The sequence below is a fragment of the Hippichthys cyanospilos genome, chromosome 15 (assembly GCF_059441005.1).
Source record: "Hippichthys cyanospilos isolate Australia breed blue-spotted pipefish chromosome 15, RoL_Hcya_1.0, whole genome shotgun sequence".
Classification (NCBI taxonomy): domain Eukaryota; kingdom Metazoa; phylum Chordata; class Actinopteri; order Syngnathiformes; family Syngnathidae; genus Hippichthys; species Hippichthys cyanospilos.
Genome location: NC_142383.1, coordinates 5,049,388 through 5,074,157, shown reverse-complemented (window position 1 = coordinate 5,074,157; position 24,770 = coordinate 5,049,388). Strand labels below are relative to the sequence as shown.

General features: G+C 36.9%; 1 protein-coding gene across 4 annotated transcripts in view; it reads left to right on the top strand.

Annotated features, from left to right (window-relative positions):
- Positions 1-20,388, top strand: part of tcf4 (transcription factor 4) — a 172,728-nt gene extending 152,340 nt beyond the window's left edge. For 2 of the 4 annotated variants that reach the window (XM_088434424.1, XM_088434427.1), the window contains 6 exons: positions 7,197-7,329; positions 10,292-10,457; positions 11,556-11,785; positions 13,945-14,086; positions 16,060-18,116; positions 18,303-20,388. In XM_088434424.1, the coding sequence (XP_088290550.1) occupies positions 7,197-7,329; positions 10,292-10,457; positions 11,556-11,785; positions 13,945-14,086; positions 16,060-16,108 (720 nt within the window). In that variant the 3' untranslated portion in view covers positions 16,109-18,116; positions 18,303-20,388. Of the gene's footprint in view, positions 1-7,196; positions 7,330-10,291; positions 10,458-11,555; positions 11,786-13,944; positions 14,121-16,059; positions 18,117-18,302 lie in introns of all 4 variants that reach the window. The other 2 variants (XM_088434425.1, XM_088434426.1) reach the window with 2 other exon arrangements.
- The last annotated feature ends 4,382 nt before the right edge of the window (positions 20,389-24,770 follow it).

Sequence of the window (24,770 nt, the reverse complement as noted above, 5' to 3'; positions counted from 1 at the left end):
CAGAATGGACCTAAGCAATGCAGAGCAAAAACACAGCAAACTCATCTATCTTGAACAGAGCAATGCTAGTAGAAGAGAATATCCCGGCGTCGTCCTTTTCTTCCAGCTGCACTAAAATACCCAAATGATGACTGATGTAATGCAGGTGTGCAGCCGCTGACTCCCCCCCTCCCCCCTCCTCCCAACAAGAAAGCAGAAGTCCTGTAACACACATAGGACAGAAGGGGCTGCACCCTGAGTACACACATAACAGAAGTAGTTTTACATTAATAATTTTCTCAAGTTATCATTTTAATATTATTAAATATTTATAATGATATTATATTACACAATATCATTATAATATTATAATTATTTGTAGAATGTTGTAATCATTACAATGATCAGTCTAGTTTCTGTGTCATCACTATCTTATTATTAATTTCTTTGTGCAGTTTTTGATAATTTTGGTCCCTATATTTTAACTCATACGGATGATGGATGACTCCAAATATTATCACTAATGATAACTATTAATGTTATCACTGAATGATAACTCACCTCCATTCACACTAAGTTGCTAATAGTAAACAATTTTTCAAAACAAGAGAATTCCAGCTCTTTATTTTAACACCCAGTTACGTTTACTGTCAAACTAGACATAAAAGGAAGAAAATGACACCTTGTGAATTTAAAACAACCACATATGCAACTGAACATGGGCCAATATTACATTCTGAAAAGTGGGATCACCATAAGCAAAAATATCAAAGTATTAATCATACAACTCTACTTTTTATCCATGTTCTCAAACATTCAAAGAGGTGGCTTGTTGATTCAACTCTGCAAGCACAATTGATATTGTTGATACTGTATCAGTATACCTATTATTGTCAAACTGTACCACACTTCCACAAATGGCCACTGTGAAATACACTAGACCGAAAAAAAATCCTCTAAACTAATGTAGTATTCTTTTAAAATAACTTTAAATGTTACTACTCGGAACACATTATACAGAAAGCAAGTTTGTTTGAGTACAATGAGCATAAATAAATGTTTTTGATCAAAAATCAACATTTGTGTTTGCGTTTTGAGAGCCATCTTGTAAGTTACAAAAAAGTAGGGCGTTGTAGGGAGGGCGTGCTAGGCCTAACTGTATTTCCGATTGGTAAAGCTTTGTCTAATCTCCCAGAAGTCGACAACATAATCAAAACTCAACATATTTATTGGTTTAGACACACAAAGGTATCTTGTCCTCCTGCATGATGCTTAGAGTCAAGATGTGTTAAGACAAAAATGTCCTCCTTATCCGGCCTCCTTAGTGACAAAAACATTATTTTTCAATCATATTATGAAATTATTGTATGTTTTTATGCCATTCAGAGAACCATCCAATTGAGTATTAGTTCTGCTTAAAATGAACATTATTACAAATGTTCTTGTTTTGAGGGACTGTTGGAACTGATTATTGCATTGCCATTCATTTCATTAGAAAAAGACAATTTGAGGTATGAGTGTTACAAGCATCATCACAGAACGAATTAGCCCATGTCTAAAGGCACCGCTTTTTCTTTCCTCTCTGTCTCACTCATGTGCACCCGACATAGACACACATACAAACACACAGCTGGATGTAGTTTGGCTTTGTTTGGGAGAGACGCCTGCAGACTGAGGTCATAACTCTGGGAAAACAGGTGGCAGACTCATGTGGGTGAGAGAGAAGGAGAAAAAAAGTGAAGGAGACAAATACGAAGCCATTTACTCAACTTAGATGCATACGCAGTGTGCTGCATTTGACATACTAAATATAGTACAATACCAAAGTATTCTATTTCCCATTGATTTAGTTTGCCGCCATTCATGAAATATTCTATAATGCACATGAAAGTTTTATCTTAAACCCACAAAAGGAAGTTTATGAATGCAAAATATATTATTAATCGATAGTTATTTCCCTGACAAATGGCACTGCAAAGTGGACAATATTATGGCCACTGTTCTTCTTCCATTGCTTTAAATCTGTTCTAAAGAATGCATTGGACTCGTGACACGTTGTTAAATTGCACGATTGCTTCCACATGTGCTCTTATCTCATTGCCCTCCTGATTGAAAACACATGCGAGATGTTTTTAATTAACATAACTATAAGCTTAGCCAATACCCAAAAATAGGCATGTTGTGTTCAGGTTGTCAGACCGATTGGACCATGTGCACACATAGAGGAAAGCAAGTTTAAAGGATGACAGCAAAATCATGCAATTTGCAGAGTTTGCTTCAGGCACAGGTGTCAAACTCCAGACCTGGGGGTTGGATCCGGTCCGCCACATCATTTTAGTGGCCCGCAGAGTGCGGATTTGACTTCAGGTTTATGGCTTAAATTCCAAACTTGCAAGTTTTCTTCAACTTTTAAAAATTTGGGGGGGAGAAAACCAAGCATTTCTTAATTCCCAATCTCTCTTTTGAACAATTTTTGCAAGCCTCTGATTTCAGAACACGGTACTTGTGTTATGAACCCATTTAAAACTTGACCGGCCCTCTGACGGAACCTAAAACTGCAATGTGGCAATCGAATAAAAATAGTTTGACACCCTTGCTTTAAGGTCAAACAACCAAATACGTCATATCAAAAATACACCTATGTTTTTTTCTATTAATTATTTCTCATGTTTTCATTTGTTTGCTAATTGAAGGCTTAATTTAAATCTAAAGGAAAATATACATGTCTGTGTTATGCTAATATTGCCATTTCAGCGCCCGAGCCTTTTGTATTTGAATGTAATGAATATTTATTAACAAAAGAAGGTGTTTAGTCATTTGACGTTGTTCTATCTTAAAGCTCTTGCGAGCATTACGACGGTAACTTAACCTTTATATTTGTCTAATAAAACACATGTTTATCTCACATTGAACAAATAATGTACAGAAAAGCAAATAATGGTTGAAATGTAAAAAATATGAAATTATATACTGAAAAAAACCTGTGAATCTGTTTATGTTTGTCCATTTAGCGACGTGCTCCATTCTCAACCCCACAGAAAATTGGAAAAATACATAACACAATGCGTGTGTCATACCACTGCTTTTTTTTCCCCCTGAGTACACATAAATGTGTGTGTTTGTGTGTGTATGTGCAAATCTGCTAACAGCAGGTGCTTTTCTTCAATTTTCAATATTGCACAGAGGACATCTACTTCTATAGTTTGTATGTGCACTGGTAGTAAAATTCAATTACAACTATTCAAACATTCGTCAGAAATAATCGGTCTTTGGCATTTTCTGTTATTTACCGATTATTCTATTTTTTTCACCTTTATATACTCGAACCATTTACAGCTTTTGTATGTTTGAATTGACCAAGATGCCACTACTCCAGACACAAGCTAAAGTCACTGTTTGTTTAGAAAAAACAATTAAAAATTATATATTGCAATATACAGTACATTAAGCACATCCATGCAACAACTAAAAACATCTACATATAACAAGAATTTCTGTCCTTAAAATTTCATTAATTATGCATTCTGTAAACCGAAAGTGTTTTTTTTTCCTTGTTTTTTTTTTTTTAACTTTTGTAACGATATATTTACTGTTCACTCTTGCTATTTGCTATGTTTGAGGCCTGAAAAGCTTTCGGAGGAAACAAATGCTATTCGGCAGAAAATTGATTTAATTTATTTTTGTATATGTGTGTCTGCGTGTGTGTGTGTGTGTGTGTGTGTATATATTTATATATATATATATATATATATATATATATATATATGGTATAGCATGAAGCCTGGATTTGACTCTAATTTGTGCCATCATAGTAAGTTGACAGAACGATTAGTAGTGTTAGTAGTGTAGGACAAAAAAATTGTAATATCTCTGTTGTATTGTAGTATACTGTAAGAGCAAACTTATCATTTGTGTGATCAGATGATTTGCTTGAAGCTGGTGAATGATGGGGTTTGAGGGCGTGGCTCCAACGCATGGCAACGATGCCCGCCTTTCACACAGCAGATCAGTTTGTGTCATTTATTTATATTTCTCGCTGCCGTCTGTCTCTTCATCTTCCCTTCCTCATTGAGCTAAATTAGGGTAGAGAGAAGGAAGGCTCGTTAAAATATAAAAGCCCTCCATTAAAAATGTACGCCAGCCTTTCTTTCTCCTTGCTGCTGCCATTTTGCATTTGGGAATCCAGGCAGTGATGAAAGACAGAGATCAGGGGAAGAAAAGACAGCAAGAAGGATGAGTGGCAAATCACACATAAGGGAGTGCACAAATGTATGGATGGACAGATGGAAGACAATATACACCAACAGTGAATGACACTCATCATGCGTGCGAGGCCTGGCCGACATTTTGTGATACTAAAGATTTTGCGCATGCAGCGAGGGGACGTTGGCATGTGCTTGGCAAGACCTTGTTGTTAGTCAGTGGGATTACCAAACAGACAGTGATTTCTTTTTCGGCCCAACTTTATTCACACGTTTGTGCATCCAAAACTGACCACTTTGAAAGGTTTAATAGTGTGATCATATCCTTATTAATGTCAAAACCCATTTTGGCCAAATGTACTCAATTTATGTAATTTGATATGATTGATAGATTAGATTTTGTTTCACTCTATTCATCCGCGTACATAATCTTGTAACTGCTCTCATACTTGTTGCCAGTGCGGCCAAAATATGTTTTTTTTTATTGTTTTTAATATCATTCCTAGTATTTCAAAATGTCCTCCAAAATGCTCTGATTTTCTCCTTCACCACCCCATTCTTTCCGCTCACTGGCTGGTTTGCCCAATGAGCCAACTCTGCCCTTGGGATAACATCTGCAACAACCCCTTAGGCTGCAACTGCTGGCCACTAAATCAGTCGTAGCAAATGAATATGTTTTGGAGAATTTTACTCAGATAGCCAATGCATTTATTCTTCGGGGAGATAGCTTTGTTATTATTATGATTATGATAATATTTGTAGTAGTAGTAGGTTATGATATCAAAAATAATAATTATTATTATTAGTAGTAGTAGTAGTAGTAATATATTCACAATATTATTAGCATTATTAGTAGTAGTAGTAGTAGTAGCATTAGTAGTAGTTATTAATATTGTTGTTATTATAAATATCTGTTAGGCGGTGGCAGTACCTAATTGTGATCCTTGGGGCCACTATGAAGTGACCAAGACAATCTGAGGGGTCTGCAAAACAAAAATTGGGATCAGCAATCAACACCCATTTTCATATGGAAAAAAGATTGCACTCATACATGCACATACACAAACACACAGATTCCATGTTCACAGTTACTCACGCGCTCATTTCAATATAGTTTGAAGGAGTTGTTGAGTGTGACATCTCTTATACTCATATCCAGGTTCCTTCATTCTTAAAGGAATGAATTTTACATTTCCATGTTCGACACACCGTCGAAGGGATCTTAACTGTATATAAACGCCGGATAGGGTTAATCTGACAGACGGGTGCTGCACAGTTGCCGTACATTCTCTGGCGTGACATTTGAGGGCCCAAACAGAATACAGGGGTGGCATTAAAGCCCCCACCCCACGCCGCGCCCTGGCCCTCTGCCAGTGGATGTAGGCTATGTCTACACAGTACATATCGCAGACAAGGATGAACAATAAGTATATGTGCTTAAAAAATTAAACCACAACGTAAAATTGCAGAGGAACGATGAGATGTAAAATCTTAGAGCGGTACATTTCTCTGTGCATCATTTATGTTAATTTTCTGTAATTCAAGAAAGCAGCAAGTGAACTTTGACGGATTCTGTCATGGTTGTCACTGTGCATTTTCCTCCCACCTGGAAATTTACTCGCCACTGAACATCAAATGAAGAAAGTGCAGTATGCAAAGAACCCATTCAGATCTAGACTGAACAGAAAAAGAATTTCACTCTTCCAGAATGGAAACACACCACAAATCAGCAGGAATTCGCCTCATGATTGATACAAATGGATCCTGTTAATCTTAAAATAAGTATGTTTTAAAATAATTAGATTTTTACATTCAAAATACCGCAAAACAAATTTAAAAACCCAGCTTGCATTAAGGCGGTAAGACACTCACTGAAGTTGAAACAGCTTTAAAATGCCGGGAAGCCATTTTTCACATTAACAAAATTTTACATATTTTGTTGACTCGTCCTACGTAAAATCATACCCAAATTTACTCCCTTCGAATTTTGAGTTTGCTCCGCTTTGTTTTTATTATACCTCATGCCCTAGCATCCTTTATTTGCCACCCACCAATTTAGCCTTTATAATTTTATCATCTGTAACAGCGATGAGGTATACAGTATTACCCTGCTGTTACAGTGCTGTATAATGTGCTTTATGAATAGCAAGTATTGTTTTCGTGATCTGCTCATAGTGCCGCAAAGATCTTTAAAAGTATCGGGTCAGTGAAGGCCCTTCTTAAGGATGCCGACAAGGATGCTGCCATTATAGACACACGTAGGATACTGCGCGCGCGTGCGAGAGCGCACTTCAAGGGAGCCCATCTCATGCCAAAACAGTGAGTCCCCGCTGGAAGCTGCTTGGTGCCCAGGGAATTAGAAATCCCACAATCAAACATATGGGCATTAAGATAATTGTCAGTTGTTGTGTTGTCGTGAGCGTGCGTGTCTCGACAGATGGACAGGATTCAGCCAAGCACACACTCACGCACGCACGCACGCACGCATGCACCCACACACACTTTCACGCACATGCACCCCACTCACTGTGTGCCCCTGCAAACACCAAGGAAAAAAAAGGGCCCACACACAAGTCGAAAACATAGCCTACATGTCATGACAGGCACAATCGATAGGACCCTGAGCACGCTGCCAGGGAAGTTTGGGATCTTGGAAAGGTAGATACCGCCCTCAACTGGACAAAGATAAAACTGCAACAACAGGGTGTTAAAAGCGCAGGAGCAGGTTTTTAGTCTCTTTAACCTATAGTTCTCAAGCACACTATTGCAGCTGATTTAAATTACGTTGTATCGATCTTACTTAAAATAATAACAATAATGATAATGATAATAATAATAATAATAATGAACAGAGTGTGCCTTTGATGGATTTTTTTTTACATTGGTAAAATGATATACAAAGCTATTTGCAATTACAAGTAAAAAAATAAATAAAATAAATAAAATAATAATCTATTTTTTCATCTGGCCAAGCAGCATCAGCAGCCTCATTTTGTTCTTTTCTTTGTCTCCCAGGTGAGCTCCCACAGAGAAGACGGCAGCATGGGTGCTCTACGTGGTGGACACTCGATGGCAGGGGGCCAGGTGCCTCAGCTGCCCGCTCAGTCCGCCACCTCACCAGACCTCAGTCAACCCGACCCCTACCGTGGTAAGTCATGAGTCATCACGTCGAAGAACTAATTAAGCTAAATAATCGTTAAATCCAAAATGTGACATTTTTGTGCTATGCCTTTCAACAGTGAAATCTATTAAAGTTAAAAGTGGCTCACAAATAATTTGTTAGTTTTTAAAAGCAGCGATGGCAGACACTTAATTTCAATAGCATGGAAATGGAAAACAACAGCTACACATGAAATTGAAGCATTTCTTTATGTTGCATAGTGTGCTAGCATTATACCTTACTACTTCATTATGGAAAAATACCGCAATAATACTTCTATCTTTTACATTTTTACGAGAGTGTATGTGAATAATTTGTTCATCAATCACCAAAAAAAACATAAAAACCTCCTTTTGAATTCAGTCATTTCAGGCAAAAGTAGACACATGAGTCAAGTCAGAGCTCAGCTGGCAAAGCTCACATTTACTGAGCACTAAAACACTAAATAAATATACGGTATGAATATGGAGGAGGGAAGTGTATATGAGCGCAATGTGAAACAAATTAGCCCTGAGCTCTTTTTAAAGGCTGCAAATGAGTTTGCTGGCAGCAAAGTTTAGCAAGCGGCAACCACAGCCAAGTGTGTAATGAGGTGAGAGAGAGTGAAACACACACTCAAGCAGAAAAAAAGAGACATAGCGCCTCATTTTAACACACATGCATGTACACACACACACACACACACAGTGTAATGAAGGTGTTAGAGGCTGTAAGAACAAAATAAAGGCACTATTAAATCTTCTGGCATGTGTCAACTCAAAATTAGTGATTAACAATGAGTCTTTCTTTTATACTTTGGTTGTTTTGCGTAACCTTAATTAACTGTGATTGGCTGGTGACCAGTCCAAGGTGTAGCCCGAGTCTTTAAGAAGGAACATGGCATCTAAAATTATACAGAAAAAATATATGCTAACAAACGAGTCACACTCTCAAAGCAATCTGTTTGGTGGCATATTTATATTATTCCCTTGACATAATTGACATAATTCTTCTGAATAATAATATACAAGAGTTTAGATACTGAAAATAAGAAAGTTGAAGTTGAACTACATGAAACAACGTTCACTAAAACTTACGCACATCCCCAGATTTACAAATGTGTTCAGCCTCCTTCCATTTCTGGGCTCATTCAAACATTCAGCCTCACAAAGTCACTCTCACATTGAACTCATTGAAATGCATCTTTTTGTCCGCAAACTAACAGTAATTGTACTGATGGACACACGCAAGCCAAACACAGGCTGTCACTCAAACGTGAACACAAAATGCCTCCAGTCAGGCAGACGGAGATTCAAAATGGCCGACAGTTGGTGGCGTCTGTGTGGGAACTGAGGAGAGTGTTCTGTGTTGACAGGGAATTTGGCAGCCTCCCAGTTACCGATCCATGCAGACGTCAAATAAAGACTTAACTGTTCTACTGAGGAGAGAGACAGACAGGAGGCTAGAGCAGCATTTACATTTGCACTACAGCTTGCACGCAGTCAACTTGCACTCAGATCTTTGTGTTTTGTAATACTCTTCTTTTGTTAAACATTTCTGACTCAATCCTGTCATAAAACTTTACTTAAAAGTATAAACCTATAGAAAATGGATGGATGGATAGATGGAATTCAATTCAAATGTGTTGTGGCACACAACCAATCTTTTTACTTATTAACCTAATGCACATTATTTCCTTAACGTTTTGTACATTACTAGTCAAAAGAATGGTAACAAGTTTGAATTCACCATTTGAAAGCAGCCCATACCAACTACCGGAAGGCAGACGGTAGTTTGATTATATGTTGTATGAGGGAAAATATGGACTATTTAGTAATTTCAGCCACATCATTCTTAATAGATGTCAACATTTCTAGATCGATAGAAAACCTACATTGTTTAGAAATTTTCCCGTTTTAACATTTGATGCCCTGACAGACTTTTTCTGAATTTGAAATTGTCGTGTTACAACATGCTGAGAGAGGCCAAGGACCCAGAAGCAAGGAAGCCGAAGGCAGGGTTTGCTCAAAAATAACAATTTAATAATGTGAGTAAGAGCTAAATCAACAGAGTCAATAATGTAATCAAAGTAACAACTCAAAATCTGAAATATTCTACAAAAGAACTCGGAAACAGGACTCTGACAAATGGGTAAAGAAAAAACAATAAATAGATGGCACACACCAAAACAGACACATCAACATACAACAACACTTTGAGAAAGACCTGACAATAATTGAAAGGAAACAGGAAACTAAATATGCTCAAAACTGATGAGACACAAAGGAGCACCTGCACAAGACAAAATTGGAACAGGGAGAAGATTGGCCAACACAAGGGAAGCAGGTTAACGTGAACGCAATCACAGTGACATGAGAGCAACAAAATGATGAACTTGAGCACATGAACAAAACCCCACAACTTGAAAATACTATTTGAAAACAAACACCAAAACAAATGCCAACAGAAAATAAGAGCAATGACCTAAAAATGCCCCAAGAGGGAGGCAAAACAACAAACTACAACAAACCCCACAGGCCATGACAGTTGTTGATGTTAATTGTGACGCGAGCCTTAAAGAGGGGACGAAAAAACTTAGTATTCCACATTGTAACATAAAAAAAACGTAGGCCAGGGACGCCGTAACCCGAGGGTCCACTGTAAAAAAATTTTAAAGGCAGTGTGTTGATGACTGTAAAGACGAGATGTGACAGCAATGAAAACAGAGTCGCAAACTACTCCACTAACACTTCAAAATAAAAGTTTACTACAGGTATTGCATTTCATTTTAGTCCATCTATTATTTGAGGTGTTTATTTTTAAGTAGGCCTTCAAAACACGCCGTTGGCGTGTAACTGATAAAGAATTCTTATTTAATCTTGTTAAAATGTTTCTTGTGAAATGTATTTACATTTTGAAACCTCTCAATGTTCTTTTCATCGGAACACCTATTTGTTTTTACTCCTTGCAGCTCTGTCTGGAGGCCTTCAGGGCCAGAGCACCTCCTCCATCAGCTCAGAGATCAAGTCCGAGGATGAGGGCGATGAGAACCTGCTGCAAGACTCCAAGCCCTTGGACCCCAAGAAGGAAGACCTCGACAGCAAGGATCTCAAAGGAATTGATAGGTCAAGATCTAGGTAACCCGCCAACCTCGTAGATGTTCGCTTCTATCAAAACTCTCATTAGGCTGGTTTCCCAAATCACCTCAGTTCTGAAAGACCCTCTTGAGTTGACAATCACCATTAAACACACCTCTTGCATAAACATTTGTTTATTTGCAATATAGTTTCTGAAAATGTTATAATGTTTTCAGAGGGGACTTGAGCAAGTAAGGGCTTGAAGTAGTGAGTGGTTTCGGGACCCAGCCTTTAGACTTTGATGAAGTGACCAAGTGTGACGAGAAGCAGCTAAATAAATCCCCTAATAACTGAGGCATTTTGCTCGAAAACCACCGGGCAGCTCTGTTTTTGGAAACATGGCTGCTGCTAATTGATTTGAGTTAAGCCAGTGCTTTTGGCAGAGAAGCACAGCAGCGCTGTTGAGGCAAAACAGAGGTTTCTGGTGGACAAGAAGCTCTTGTTTGATCCCGTTGGTCTCACCATGGTCTTGTGCCTGGTTTTAACTGTTTCTCACACAGCAGAGTAGAACCCACCATCAATTTTCTCAAAGAAGTGCTACGTTGCATCCAGGGGATTGGAAATCGGCACCAAAAACTTTTTGATCACCAGCCAAGGTGTACTACTTTTATGTGACTCCACCACAAGTAGACCAGAATTATAATATGCAGTAAATAAGGCAATTAACTTCACAGAACCCAAGGTGTTTCAATTTTGCACTGATATTATTTAATTGAATATCACATCATAACAAACGCAGAATTTTCCTACGTTATCAATGCATTTGAACAAATCACCATATTAGTTTTCCATCGTGGATGCAGCTCAGCAGCCTTCGCTCCTCCAGTAATAAACAAACTGTTTAATGTGACCTTTTTCACCTGGAGGTTAAACATAATCAGAACCATTTGGATCCCACACCCAGAGATGTTATACATGATGATGGCGGTCATGTTATTGATGATGTGCTTGAATGATTTCAAAATCTCTAGTTTCTCTACACCAATCCCTGAAAAGAAATGACCTCTATACTGAACTTCCATTTTTAAATCTTACTCCCATACCCCCACCCCTCACTCCCCCCAACACCGTCCTCATCCACTTCATTGGCCACTGAAGCAACAACGACGATGAGGACCTGTCCCCAGAGCAGAAGATGGAGCGCGAACGGGAACGAAGAATGGCCAACAATGCTCGAGAGCGCTTGCGAGTACGCGACATCAACGAGGCATTCAAGGAGCTCGGCAGGATGGTCCAGTTGCACTTGAAGAGCGATAAGCCGCAGACCAAGTTACTCATCCTTCACCAGGCTGTGGCTGTCATCCTCAGTCTGGAGCAGCAAGTCAGAGGTCAGTGAAGAAAAATATGCAAAGACTGTCTTGACATTAACCTAGTGGCTAATCGCTGATGCTTTTTGTCTGCTTAAAAACGGTTACTGATTTGGTAATGAAAGAGCTTTGATTGAAGACAATAAAAGCACAGGAAGCTTTCCCAAAAATAAAATGGTAAAACTTCGCATAAGCGCTAGGGTTTTATTGTTCGGGAATATAACTTGTTACTACAATCTATAGTGGCTCGATTTTAGGTGTTCAGATTTTAACCATTAGACATCAGTCAAGCACAAAGCATGGCCAGTTTGCTTGTCAAAAAGAAGAAGAACAGGAAGTTATTAACCTCATAGCTCTGCAGCTCCACTCAAATTTACACATTAAATATTATTGAAGCATAGTCTGTAAGTGATTTTAAAGACACCATCACATGAGCAATGTACATTTTACATTATATACTGTATGTGTGAATTAAATTGTAGCTAGTGTTTCTTGAGCTTAAAGGGTCATCACTATCGCGCTAATCCTAATTGATTGCTATCCGTTTAGCATAGGTACATTTTGTTGATGTCAAATTCATATGTATTGAAGATAATTAACAACTCACATTCAATTTTTGTAGATTAAAAAAAAACCCAACATATTCAGCCTGATATATATATTTGATCGAGGTTTAACGCAAGGGGGTGGGCAATTACTTGATTATTCAATTGAATAATCGATAGGATAATCAAGCACAAAAATATTCAGTAGTGACAGTGCAAATGCTATGCCTACATCCAATAATAACTTTATTCATGTAGTTCATTTAAAACCTGTTTACAGGGTTCTTTGATGACAGGATACTGCTTGTGTGTTTTTTTTTTTCTTTAATGTGACATTTTTTTCAAGACGGAGAATTCTTTGAACTTGCTGTAAATTCTAATCATCAAAACTATGGGGGAAAAAAAATCCAGGCTTATTTCACTCTGTAATGCATCTATATATTAGAGAATATGTGTCAACAAACATTTTGAATATGACAGTTACCGGTATATATTTGGTACTGATTGATATGAAGGACTACGGTTTGATACACTTTTCTGAAATAACAAATATAACTATATATTTTACATAATATTTCATTACATTACATCTCATTGGAACTGTTGATTGGGATTCTTCTAGGGGAAGACAAAAAATAAATTAAAATATTAAAAAGAATACAGAAAAATATATCCATGTTGGTGACAACTGACTGACTACTGTATAAAGTCTGACTTTCAATTTTTGACTGGAAATGCTGAAATTAATTTCATATACAGTCAGTATTCCCTTTTATTAAGATGCTGTTACAGTATATGGAGCACTCTAAAAAAGAGTTGGCTCAAAAATAAACTTGTACTTGGGTTAATTTGACCCAACTGAATGTTTTTTTTTTTTTTTTAAACATAATAAACACTATGTTGAGGTTGGTATCCCCATTTTGTTCAAAACTCAGAAAGTTGTGTCATTGACCCTAACATTGGGTCCTGTTTTTTTGACCCATAATTGGGTTAATTTGACCCAATTGAATGTTTTTTTTAAATATAATTTTAAAAAATTGAGGTTGGTTTCCCCATTTTGTTCAAAACTCTGAAAGTTGTGTCATTGACCCTAACATTGGGTTCTTTTTTTGACCCATAACTGTGTTAATTTGAAGTTTTTTTTTATAATATAATAAAATCAATTTTGAGGATGGTATCCCCATTTTGTTCAAAACTCAGAAAGTTGTGTCATTGACCCTAACATTGGATTCTTTTTTTGACCCATAAGTAGGTTAATTTGAACGCAACTGTTTCTACCTGTAATACTTTCTTTTTGTGAGACAATGTTCCTGTCCATTTTCATTCTTATCATCAAATTACAAGATTTAAAATAAATGCCTAATACACATATACTGTAATACAACAATATGATGTCAAAGGTGTCAAGGTGGTAGCTTTATTTCTCAAGTTCAGTAAGTAATGTTTCATTGAATGTCTGCTGAAGGATTAAGTTAAGTTGGTAACACACAGTGTGCCAGGAGAGGGCAGCATCGTAATTTTTGCCAAAGTTTCTGCTACTTGGCTTCAAGGTCACCAGTGAACTTGGAGGTTCCAGACGGGGTTGATTCTTTTATCATGGTCCAACTGACAGTTTCTGTCTGCTTTGATTCCCAGAGAGAAACCTGAATCCGAAGGCGGCCTGCCTGAAACGCCGCGAGGAGGAGAAGGTCACCGTGGCATCAGACGGGACTCCCCTCTCACTAGCTGCAGCACATCACGCCGCAATGGGCGATGGGTCAAACCCATTGGGACAAATGTAAAATGCAGCAACATCTTCTCCCCCATAAATGGTCAGAAGATTTCACTTATTCACTAATCTGCTGTTGTACCTTCAACTCAAAGGCAAAATCATCACTTTTAAAAATGTCCAGAGTCATTTTGGCGTGTAACTAACAACCCAAAAAAGGGATAAATTTAAAACTCAAACAGAATTTGTATTTGGACTTTTAAACATCTGATTGTGATGAACTCGCTCCCCAGAATTGTATACCTACCTGATGCTAAAATTAAAGTATGGCGTCATCCCCTTATCCAATGCAGTCCAGAAACTGGCATTAAATTCAAAGAGTCCAAAGCCATATTCCAATTATTTCACCTTTTAATTGAATTAATTTGTTCAGTACCAGACAAATAAATGTGTACAGAGCTGATGATACAACAGCTGGACAAAAGAAACCAGACATGATCTAGTTACGGTCTGGTTCGGGGTACATTGTAACAACAGATTGGCAGTAAGTGTGATTTTGATGTGTGACTTCTGTTTTGTCATTATTATTATCTTTTTTTTTTTTTTAATTGAGGAACTTTATGTGAATATGTACTATACGTCTGTATCTATGTTGTACGTATATATATATATATATATATATATATATATATATATATATATATATATATATATATATATATGTCTCGAATTGCTCGTATAGCGGGCAATCCAGACCCATGTTAATTCGTGAATGCGTGCAACGCGCGCCGAAGCCTTAGGTAAAAACGACACACTGTGTTCATATATTAAAATTGAGTGACATAATCTGCTGTACACTTGCATTATATAACGAATTCAATGGATAAATAGCTTTTACCTTTGAAACGACGAGACTTGAGCTGGGTGTAAGCAGAGGGGGGCAGAGTCCATCGCTCTAAGTTAACACGGCGATCGATATGCTATTGGTCTTACAGTGTTACAGTAACTCTTTCAGTCAGGGTGCAAATCACGCAGATACTAAAACATCATCCTCTTATTTCTTTCTTTACCGCTGCTAGTAATTTTAGAAGCTATGTCTAACAGATAAAGTTTGCAAAGTCTTCACAACATTCCGTTTTTCACTAATTTTGTCTCCTTCCTTCCATCCTGTACCATCAAGCTAGATAAAGGCGTTCGGCCAATAGCATATCGGCATTTCTGTGATTGACGTGTGACGCCGGCCAATAGCATCTCCGTGAGTGAGACCGGGTGACCTTAATCGACCAATAGCATATTCGCATCTCCGTGACTGACTGATAATTATTCGCACTTTTTTTTTAAACGGTTGGAATGTATTGACAATTAATTTAAAAAAAAACACACATTTAAACCAATGACAATTCTTTGTCCTGCAATCGGCACATTTAATTTCATGTCAGCTGTTTTTCCCTTTAGCTGTACAAACACTACACTTAAATGGTAATATATTTAGACACCGTGAGTGAGACAGTCAGTGTGACGTTATAAGACCAATAGCGTTCACGTCACTGCCACAAGTATCTGCTGATGATTGATGATGTCGCTACTTTTGATTTTATTGACGCAATTAAACAAGAACATTTCTACATACTCAATGGCCGGCATGTCGAATTGCTCGTAAGGCGAGAGGTTTGTTCGTAAGCGGAGGACAAAAATCTCCCTGATCCACGCTCGTAAGGCGAATTGTTCGTAAATCAGGGTGCTCGTAAGCGGGGGCCGACTGTATATGTATATATATATATATATATATATATATATATATATATATATATATATATATATATATATATATATATATATATATATATATATATATATATATATATATATATATATATATATACATGTGAATATGTACTCTACATCTGTATCTATGTTGTACATATATCAACATTCCCCAATATGTTATTTTGTTCTTGATTAAAACAAGAAGCTGTACTGCCAGCTTCATTCTCAATGACGATGTTTTTTTTTGTTTGTTTTTTTTATCTTTCTCTCTTCAGGTCCAAGGTGCCAGAGTTCATCAAAATGATGAGTGACCACTTCCTCTGACAGCGTTTCTATGACACCTCTGTGATCAATCAAACCCTTACTTCGGCCAGACCAATCAAGATTCGCCGGACCAATCAGATAGGCCTCAGTGTTTCCTCTCATGTCTTCTAATGCTCCTCTTCACTTTTGCCTCCTTCTTCTATCAAGAAAACATGTCCACCTGAAAACCTGTAAACACCTACTTTGTGAAGACGCTCAGTTGCCGATGCAACGTGGCTTCTTTTAAGCGGCTCTTTGTGAGATATTTTCTCATGAAGTTACTCTAAAAGGGAAAGAAAAAAACCTTTGGATTGACCAATTGTTTAAGAATTTCTTCTACTTTCACAACTATCACCATTCCCAGTTTTAAGAACATTGGGCTTCTATATTAAGGTATGTGTAGTACTGTATATGTATAAGTATGTAGAAAAAAAAAAAAACACAACTGGACTCATGCGTGCATTGGGAATAGGGGAGGCAACCAAAACATATCAAGTTTTTGAAGAAATTTTTAAGAGCAACAATGTGCAGCCTCAGCAAGTCTCTGACTGACTGGCAAACGATTGCCATACTGTGGATGAAGCTGTGCCTGACGTCCTCTTGGATGCAAAACAGTAAAACAGTCAGATGGCTACCTAAGGTGAAGCAACACAAAAAAATAAAACCAACACTTCTAAAGATTCTCACAGAAGAAGTATGGCTACTACAAGGGCAGTTTTAGGATTCTAACATCTTTGCCAAGGCAATGGGAAAAATACATTTTTTTAACTAAAAGATAGTTAATGAAAGCAGAACTTAAATTTCCCTTCTCAAACAGGTCAAAATTAACATGGAGATTGTGAATACAGTCTCATGCAAAGAATCATTCTTCCATTTCACAAGTCTTCATCCTACTGCTTACCCTCATTGAAAGTTGTGGATGAGCTTTTTTTAGGCAAGAGGACGGCTCAGCATAACATAACTAGACAGCAACATTGGAAATTTAAATATTGGCCATTTCAGCACATACTGTATGACCTGCACACCACTACAAAGGCACTAATGAACAAAATCTACTGATGGGGCGGGGTAATTCAATCACTGAAAGTTGTGAAATTGCACAAAAAATGACAAATCATTCAGACGTAAAACAATTTGATCAAATTTGTCCAGAAGGTTTGTACTGAGAGGATTAGTGGCTGTGAAGAAAATAAAAGTATGGCAGATTTTTCACTTTTATTTCAGAATTCTGTCTTTAATCCCAGAATTATTACTTGGGAATTCAAGAACTGCTACTTTCAAGTCAGAATTCTGACTCAAAACCAATCAAATTTGAAAATGGGTACTCTGACTTTAAAGTCAGAATTCTAAAAATGATTGTGGCCTCTAGAAAAACATTCCATCTTACTTATCTCTTTGCATCAAAGAAGGGCACAGGATAGAAAAATAAGATGGAACCGAGCAGAGTGATGTAATGAAGTGCATTTTATGACATGCACATTCCACAAATATGCCACTTAAGGGAGTTCTGAAGAAGTAAACCGGGAGTAAAATGGACCAACTTCCCTTGAGGTTTCAATGGACAAAGAACATATTAAATCACAATCAGTGATTTGGGGATAAAGCATGATAGCTAAATACATTGCCATGCCTTACCGATTGGTTCAACCCTACACTCTTCACAAAAAGTTGTCTCTGGAAGTGTCACTGTTAAGTTGTCTTTCTGTTTGGAACATTAGGAACATGATATCACTTTGATTTGTATTTTCTCATGATGGTGTTTTGGTACAAGGTACAGAAGAAAGGCCGAGAGTGGATGTATTGAAACCTAATGAAATATAGACAGGAAAGCTCAGCTGATAATACTGTGCTACGTTTCTTGCCTCCTCATCTCTTTTCAGTCCCGATATGAGTTCTGAAATACTGAACCATATTTAGTTTCAATTTCAATTCAGACCATCAGACTGTTTGATCTTCAGGGCCACGCAGTACTTTTGAATCAACTTCTTATATGGACAAGTCCTGTAATTTTCTTTCCTCTAGTACAGGGGTGTCCAAAGTCGGTCCTCGAGGGCCGCTGTCCTGCATGTTTTCCAGGTTTCTTTTCCTGACACACCTGATTCAAATGATCAGGATCGTTATCAGGTTTCTGTATGTATGCTTACTGATGAACTGATTTGAATCAGGTGTGTCAGGAAAAGAAACCTGGAAAACATGTAGGACAGCGGCCCTCGAGGACCGACTTTGGACCCCCCCTGCTACATAGGTGTCGAAATCCATTCCTCGAGGGCCTGTATCCTGCCTGTTTTCCAGTTTTTCTCGCCCGACGTACCTGACTCAAATGATTAGTATCATTGCTAATAAGGTAATCATTTGAGTCAGCTGTGTAAGGGGGAGAAAAGTGGAAAACATGCAGGATACCGGCCCTCGAGGACTGGAATTTGATACCTGTCATCTAGTACGCTCGACTCGTCGAAACATTTGAAAGGGTCGGAATAAGATACCGACTGTATTTTGACAGAAAAAGACAAGGCCAGTGCATGATGGCGTCAGGTTTCATTGAATGTCGAACAGAGGTCAAGCCTGCGTATTCTAACAAAAATATCGTTTGATTCTAGGTTTAAAATAGACAGCTCTTTTTCCTTTCCCGGTTGTAGATCCTGGAAATCCAATATGTTTGATTTTCAATCGCACCGCTGTCGTTTCTGCTCATCCAACCAAGCCTTATGAGCCGCAAGATTGAGGTCTAGCTTCCTTCAAGCCCTTAACCCCCAGAGTAGTCCCAGAGATGCAATTTGAACATTCACACTTCTACCAACGTGCCTTTTTAGAGTTCATATCATTGGAGTTGCCAGAGGAAGACCTGCTATTTCATAGGATGCAAGCTTAGGGAAAACTGTTGTTGGTCTTTAGGTTCTATGCAGTCAGGTTTTTGTACCAGACCTGGAATTTAAAAAAAATTTAAAAAAATTTAAAAAAAGTTGAAAAAAAAAACAAATTAAAAAAATATTTTGGGATAAAAAAAACTAACAAAAATAAATTGTATTTGATGTACTGTATGCTTATGTGTAACTAGAGCGTGTTCGGACAAGACACTTGATCTAGCAAAACAAGCCCCTGCTCCAGTTCTCCCTGCCCCTTGGAAGGCATCCATTATCCCAAACCTGGCCCCGTTTTCATAGTGAACGCGTCTCTTCTTGTAATATAGCTGATCAGCTTTTTATCAATATTTGATGGGCTTTTCCTTGAGCCAATGTAGTCTCCAGTACAACGTGTGTGGTTGTATGTTGTAAAGCGCTTTTTTTCTTTCTTCTTTTATTATTATTTTTTTTAAGGAAATAATTTTCTTGTTAATTTTTATTTGTACGTTCTGGTTTATATGTCTATTACAGAAAATGTAAGAAAATAGAAATGAAAATAAAAAATCAACACAATTTGCTATCATTAGTTTTGCTCTCTGACAAGCGTCGATTTCGGCAATGTTAAAATCCCACTTAATCAACAGGCAGGCACGGAAAATGGAAAATAATCTATTTGAAGAGATCAATTTATATATAAATGTACAAAAATATATACAATATATAAGGAGGGTGACAGTTTCCATTGTTTTTTCTTTTTCATTTTTTTCTGTTGCAAAAAGAGTGTTTGTTTGGGGAGGAATTGTTTTTCCAAAGACTGAGCTATCAGGCCCCCAGTGTAAACAACTCATCAATGGACTCTGTTATTTCTTCTTATATTGCCATGACAACCTCTGCCTCTGACTGATATGGCGCCCGCACAGGACAAAATGGCACCGGAGGTCCAACAGCTACATTCACTGCTTCCCATCGTGGCAGTGACACACAGACATTGTAAATTGTATGCAACAAAACAGCAAACCGAACCCATATTTTGAAATGTGTATGTAAAAGTTATATTTTTACATGTAGATGTTGTTATTTGTGTTCTTAGAAATGTTTTCTTTCTCTCTCTCTCTTTCTCTCTCTCTCTCGGGATTATTTTGAAAAATTGTGTGTTTTGAAAAAAAACTGTCAGATTGAAGTCATTGTTACATCAGAAATTCTCAAACCTTTTTAAATCATGTTGGTTGGGATGTTCGGACAGTGTTGCTGATGAGATCAATTCAGATATACATTATGGCATTTGTCCAAATCCCCAAGCCTCATAATATGTCCATTGTAATTGTATTTTTTGCAGATAAATGTGTAAATAGTCACAAATCAAATTCTGTGAGGTTTCAGTGGGGTAAGGAACTTGCCTGTGAGATGTGACGATGATGATGAAGCTGTTTTTAATAAAATAGTATTTGTCTGGTTACTACAGCCAGTTGCCAACTTTCCATTGTCACTTGTACACGGTATTATTGTAGTTGCAGATCAGTAGAAGTTGAAGTCACATTATCATCTGTCCCGGCACCAGGAACAGTTTCAGAGCCAACCCAAGACATTGTTTTATTTATGGTAGGAAAAAGGTGCAAAAATGCATCATGTGTAAAATTAGAACACCCTCAGACATATTGTATTTCTCCGAGTACAAGTCGACCTTGCTTATAAATCGACCGCCCTTTCAATTTGGGTGAATTTGACAAAAATGCGAGTATATGTCTACCCCTGACGTTAGTGGTTACATTGATCATGGCTGTCCAATTAAAATACGTGGTGTGTGTTACTAAAATGATGAAATTGCACTACTCTTAGAGGCATTTCTACTTCTTATATCCAATAACATACTGTTGCGATTATGGGCGAGCGGAAATGAGACAAGACTGCGAGGCAATGAACGCGTGTGCATAGACACAAATGCTGATACCTTTGTTGCAACAATAAAATGATTTGAAGTTTCAATGCTTATTGTTTTTGGCACCGCTGAATATTAATTAGTCAAAAAGTCCTAAAAGTCATTATCACGTCCTTATCTTCTTCCTCTTCATTCGTTCAAACATCCTCGTTACTCTTCTTTGGACCCTTCCAAGTTTTTTCCTTTTGGAGATTGATTTGCTGATCATCTTACTTGGGATGTTCTTTACCCAAGTGATTGGTTGTTGATCTAACTGTTGTTAGATCAGAGCGTGGAAGGTTGCGCTTCGCTGTTGCTCCCCCCACCTGCCGACATCCATGCCAGCTTTAAGCACACATTCATAAGTTCAAGGGGATAAGTCAAACCGTCTTTTCCTTTTCATAATGCGTCAAAGTCCGTCAAAAAAATTGAGCCATGCAGTCTTGTTGTCGACAACAAAGAGGCAATTAGGAGGCGCTTGACAAAAGTGCATTTTGCGATGTTCTGCGCAAGCAATCTAAAACAGATCTATATTACATCAAATTATTATACGTATTTAAAAATTTTAAACCTTGTAAATGACATGATATTAATTTTTTAGCATTCAAAATAATATGTGAAAAAATACTGTTCTGTTTTGAGTAATGCAGTTTTAAGACAACCCCCCTAAAATGGGGCTAAAAATCCCCCCCAAAAAACTTGACTTGAACTTGGAGAAATATTGTAATTTTCATAACAAATGACATTGATTTAGTTTACTTGAATTGTTAAGGGAGAAAAAAAGTAACCAGATGTACCCAAAGAAAATCCATGAATTCAGACGACACGTACAGCCATAGGCCTGCCCTCACTCTTTTGCAATGATTTCTTCAAGATGTAAATGAAAGTCCCACAGAACACATTTGATCAACATGTTGTGTGAAAACAACATTGGAGTTTTCTTATATAAATGAGATCGGCAGCAAACAATCGTATCAGCTATTTTTCCCAAAAATATATTCAATTGTGTGCAAGGCAATTTCATTTTGTTTGTCTGCCAATACAATTGACTTTTGTGTCAAAAGACCACGCTGCTATGAATCGGACCTAGGTTGAACGCTAGGGTTGAATCTGTCAGTGTAAAATAAATGTTGTTTTTAAGTAATGTTGTTTTTGCAACATTTAGTTGTATTTTTTATTTGTTTTATGATCATATCATTTCACATTATCGTCATTTTATGTTACCCTATTAGCCAATGTGTTTTTATTTCTTCTCCCTCCTTGTTGTACATATACATCTCATTTCTCTTTTTCAGTGACTGTGCCAAGAGCTTTGTAATCTGTTACTCTGTACCAGTTTTACTGCAATAATGAGTTTAATTCAAAAGCCTCATATATTGTCCTTTGTTGTCACAATTAATTTTGATACACTCAATTGAGGAAGTCCATTATGGTCCATGCAATATATATATATATATATATATATATATATATATATATATATATATATATATATATATATATATATATATATATATATATATATATATATATATATATATATATATATATATATATATATATATATATATATATATATATATATATATATATATATATATATATATATATATATATATATATATATATATCTTTGGGATTAGGGACTTTTAGAAACTGAATTCATAAAATGCTGGGGATAAAAAGCAGGATTTAGTGAATAAGTTGTATATTTTAAAACAAAGTTAAATTAGATTTGCTTTGAGGATTCAGAAATCTCCAAAGTAATGTCCATAAATGCAAGTGTATATGATAAATTAAAAGTGAAACCCAGGAGTATTTGTTGAATTAAAGAGTATAGCTTTCTTTGACTTCTTACTCCTCAAAAAAAATGTAACAGCACTATCCAACCACTTTATAACTCAAATCTGATCTCATTAAAAAAAAAAAAAAAAAAAACCACAACAGAAATCTACTGTTGTCTTTTTATATTACAAATAACACATGGATTAAATAGTGGTTTTGTTTTGGACCATGCTATGGTACATCTTTATAGAATGACAAAAGTTATCAATTTGTGTTGAGTGAAGTTGATTTATATAGCCCTTAATCACAAACGAATGACAACGGGCTTGACAAGCCGACAGTTGACAAACATAAGCAAAATTCTCTTCTCCCTATTCTTTCCTTAACATTTCACAACAGTCATGGCCAAATAATATAAACAGTTTGGTTTATGTTCTGTCTTTATAGCGATGCACTTTTATTATCTGCCATCGCTTATCAAATACCAACCGTGCAACAAATGCATAAAAACCTGTCAGGCTGATAGAAAATGAAACTAAAAGGAATGTCAAAGGCCATAAACTAAATCTTTTTTAAGAACACATCTGATCCAAAAAATATAAAGTTAAATTTGGTCTAATCCTTAAGAGTTGTTAATGATTTTAAATCTTGCTCCAGTATACAAATCTACCACTATTTTGCTACAGGATACTATCTGCTAATACACTTAATGTTTGAAGGTACGGGGCTCCTCAGCATGAGATGGTCCCCAAATATGACATCCTGTGGTTAAAAAAGACTCATAGCGGAGTCAGACTTTTAGACTTTTTTTTTATTCTGAGGCTAGTCTGCAGAATAAAAAATTAAAAACACACGATCAACAGTCAACACCCATTTTCATATTGAATATGTATGCATGCACGTACACATATGTACATATAGTTTCCATATTCACAATTACTCTCACACTTATTTGAACAAATACAAACCAATACATTTTAAAAACGTCACTCTTTTTTTAAGGAGTTAAGCCAGACATCTCCCGGGTCCCTTCATTCATAAATGAATGGACTACATGTTTCAAAAGGTGCCGTGTACACTACAGTTGCAGAAATATGTCAGTTAGCTTGAGTAACACCTGAGGGGTCCAAGAAGATTCCAGGGGTGGCACTGCACCCAGCTCCGCCAGTGCACACGACATGTTCAGTAAGTTTTCACATGGCAGTATTCAGAAAAAAGAAAGCAATAGCAAAGTAAGGTTCATGTTATTATTTGTGATCCTTCGACATTTAAAGTAACTCAAATTAAAACCTCAATATTCCATAATGTCCACATGACTGATGAAGATGCCATTGAAGCCAAGCCAAAGATTTATCTCTAATTTCAAAATTGCATTAGCGCCCATACAGTGACGTAAAACACTTTGGCGCTTTGTGCACAATTGTTACAGTAGATTTGCAACTCCATTGTGACAACTTCCCTTTTTCCATGGACCGCTCTACTCAAACGCACAGCTGAAATATTTAATGCGGCTGCTGTTTTTGTTTGGATTGGACAAAGCACTTGCAAAAGCACTCTTAAATTGCAAGTGTGGTGACTTCAGAGACAATATGAGTAATGTTTGGCTTAACGTCCATCTACTGACCTTCTCACCTTTCAAATGAATAGCTGTTTTTCTGCTGCTTCCGAATTGATTTGAACAGTCAACTAATTAGAGATAAGGCTGTCCATGTCGTGATTAAATACTGTTTGTCAAACCAGTGCCCGCAAGGGTGAATTGTAGTAGTAGCCGACTTTATCTACTATTGTTTCTGTAAAATAAAGGACATTTGTAGTTGTACTTTGAGATATTGTCATAGAATACCAATTCTTATTCCAAGGTCAGAGGTTTAAGAATGCTCAGCTACTGGCTCAGCAACTTGATTGATATCAATTTGTACATTTTAAAGCAATTTCATTCTCACATCTACAAAGCATAATACTTTTTGTTTATGGACATACAGTCATATTGCATGTAAGGTAGTACCTTGGATTTAATCTAAACACACACACAGGAAATAAAGATATATCTTCTCCTCTTACAAGCCAAACAGAGAACTTTGGTGCCCTGTCTAACTGCTTAAAATGGGATTGATTTATGGGTGTTTGAGCACCCCCCCCAACA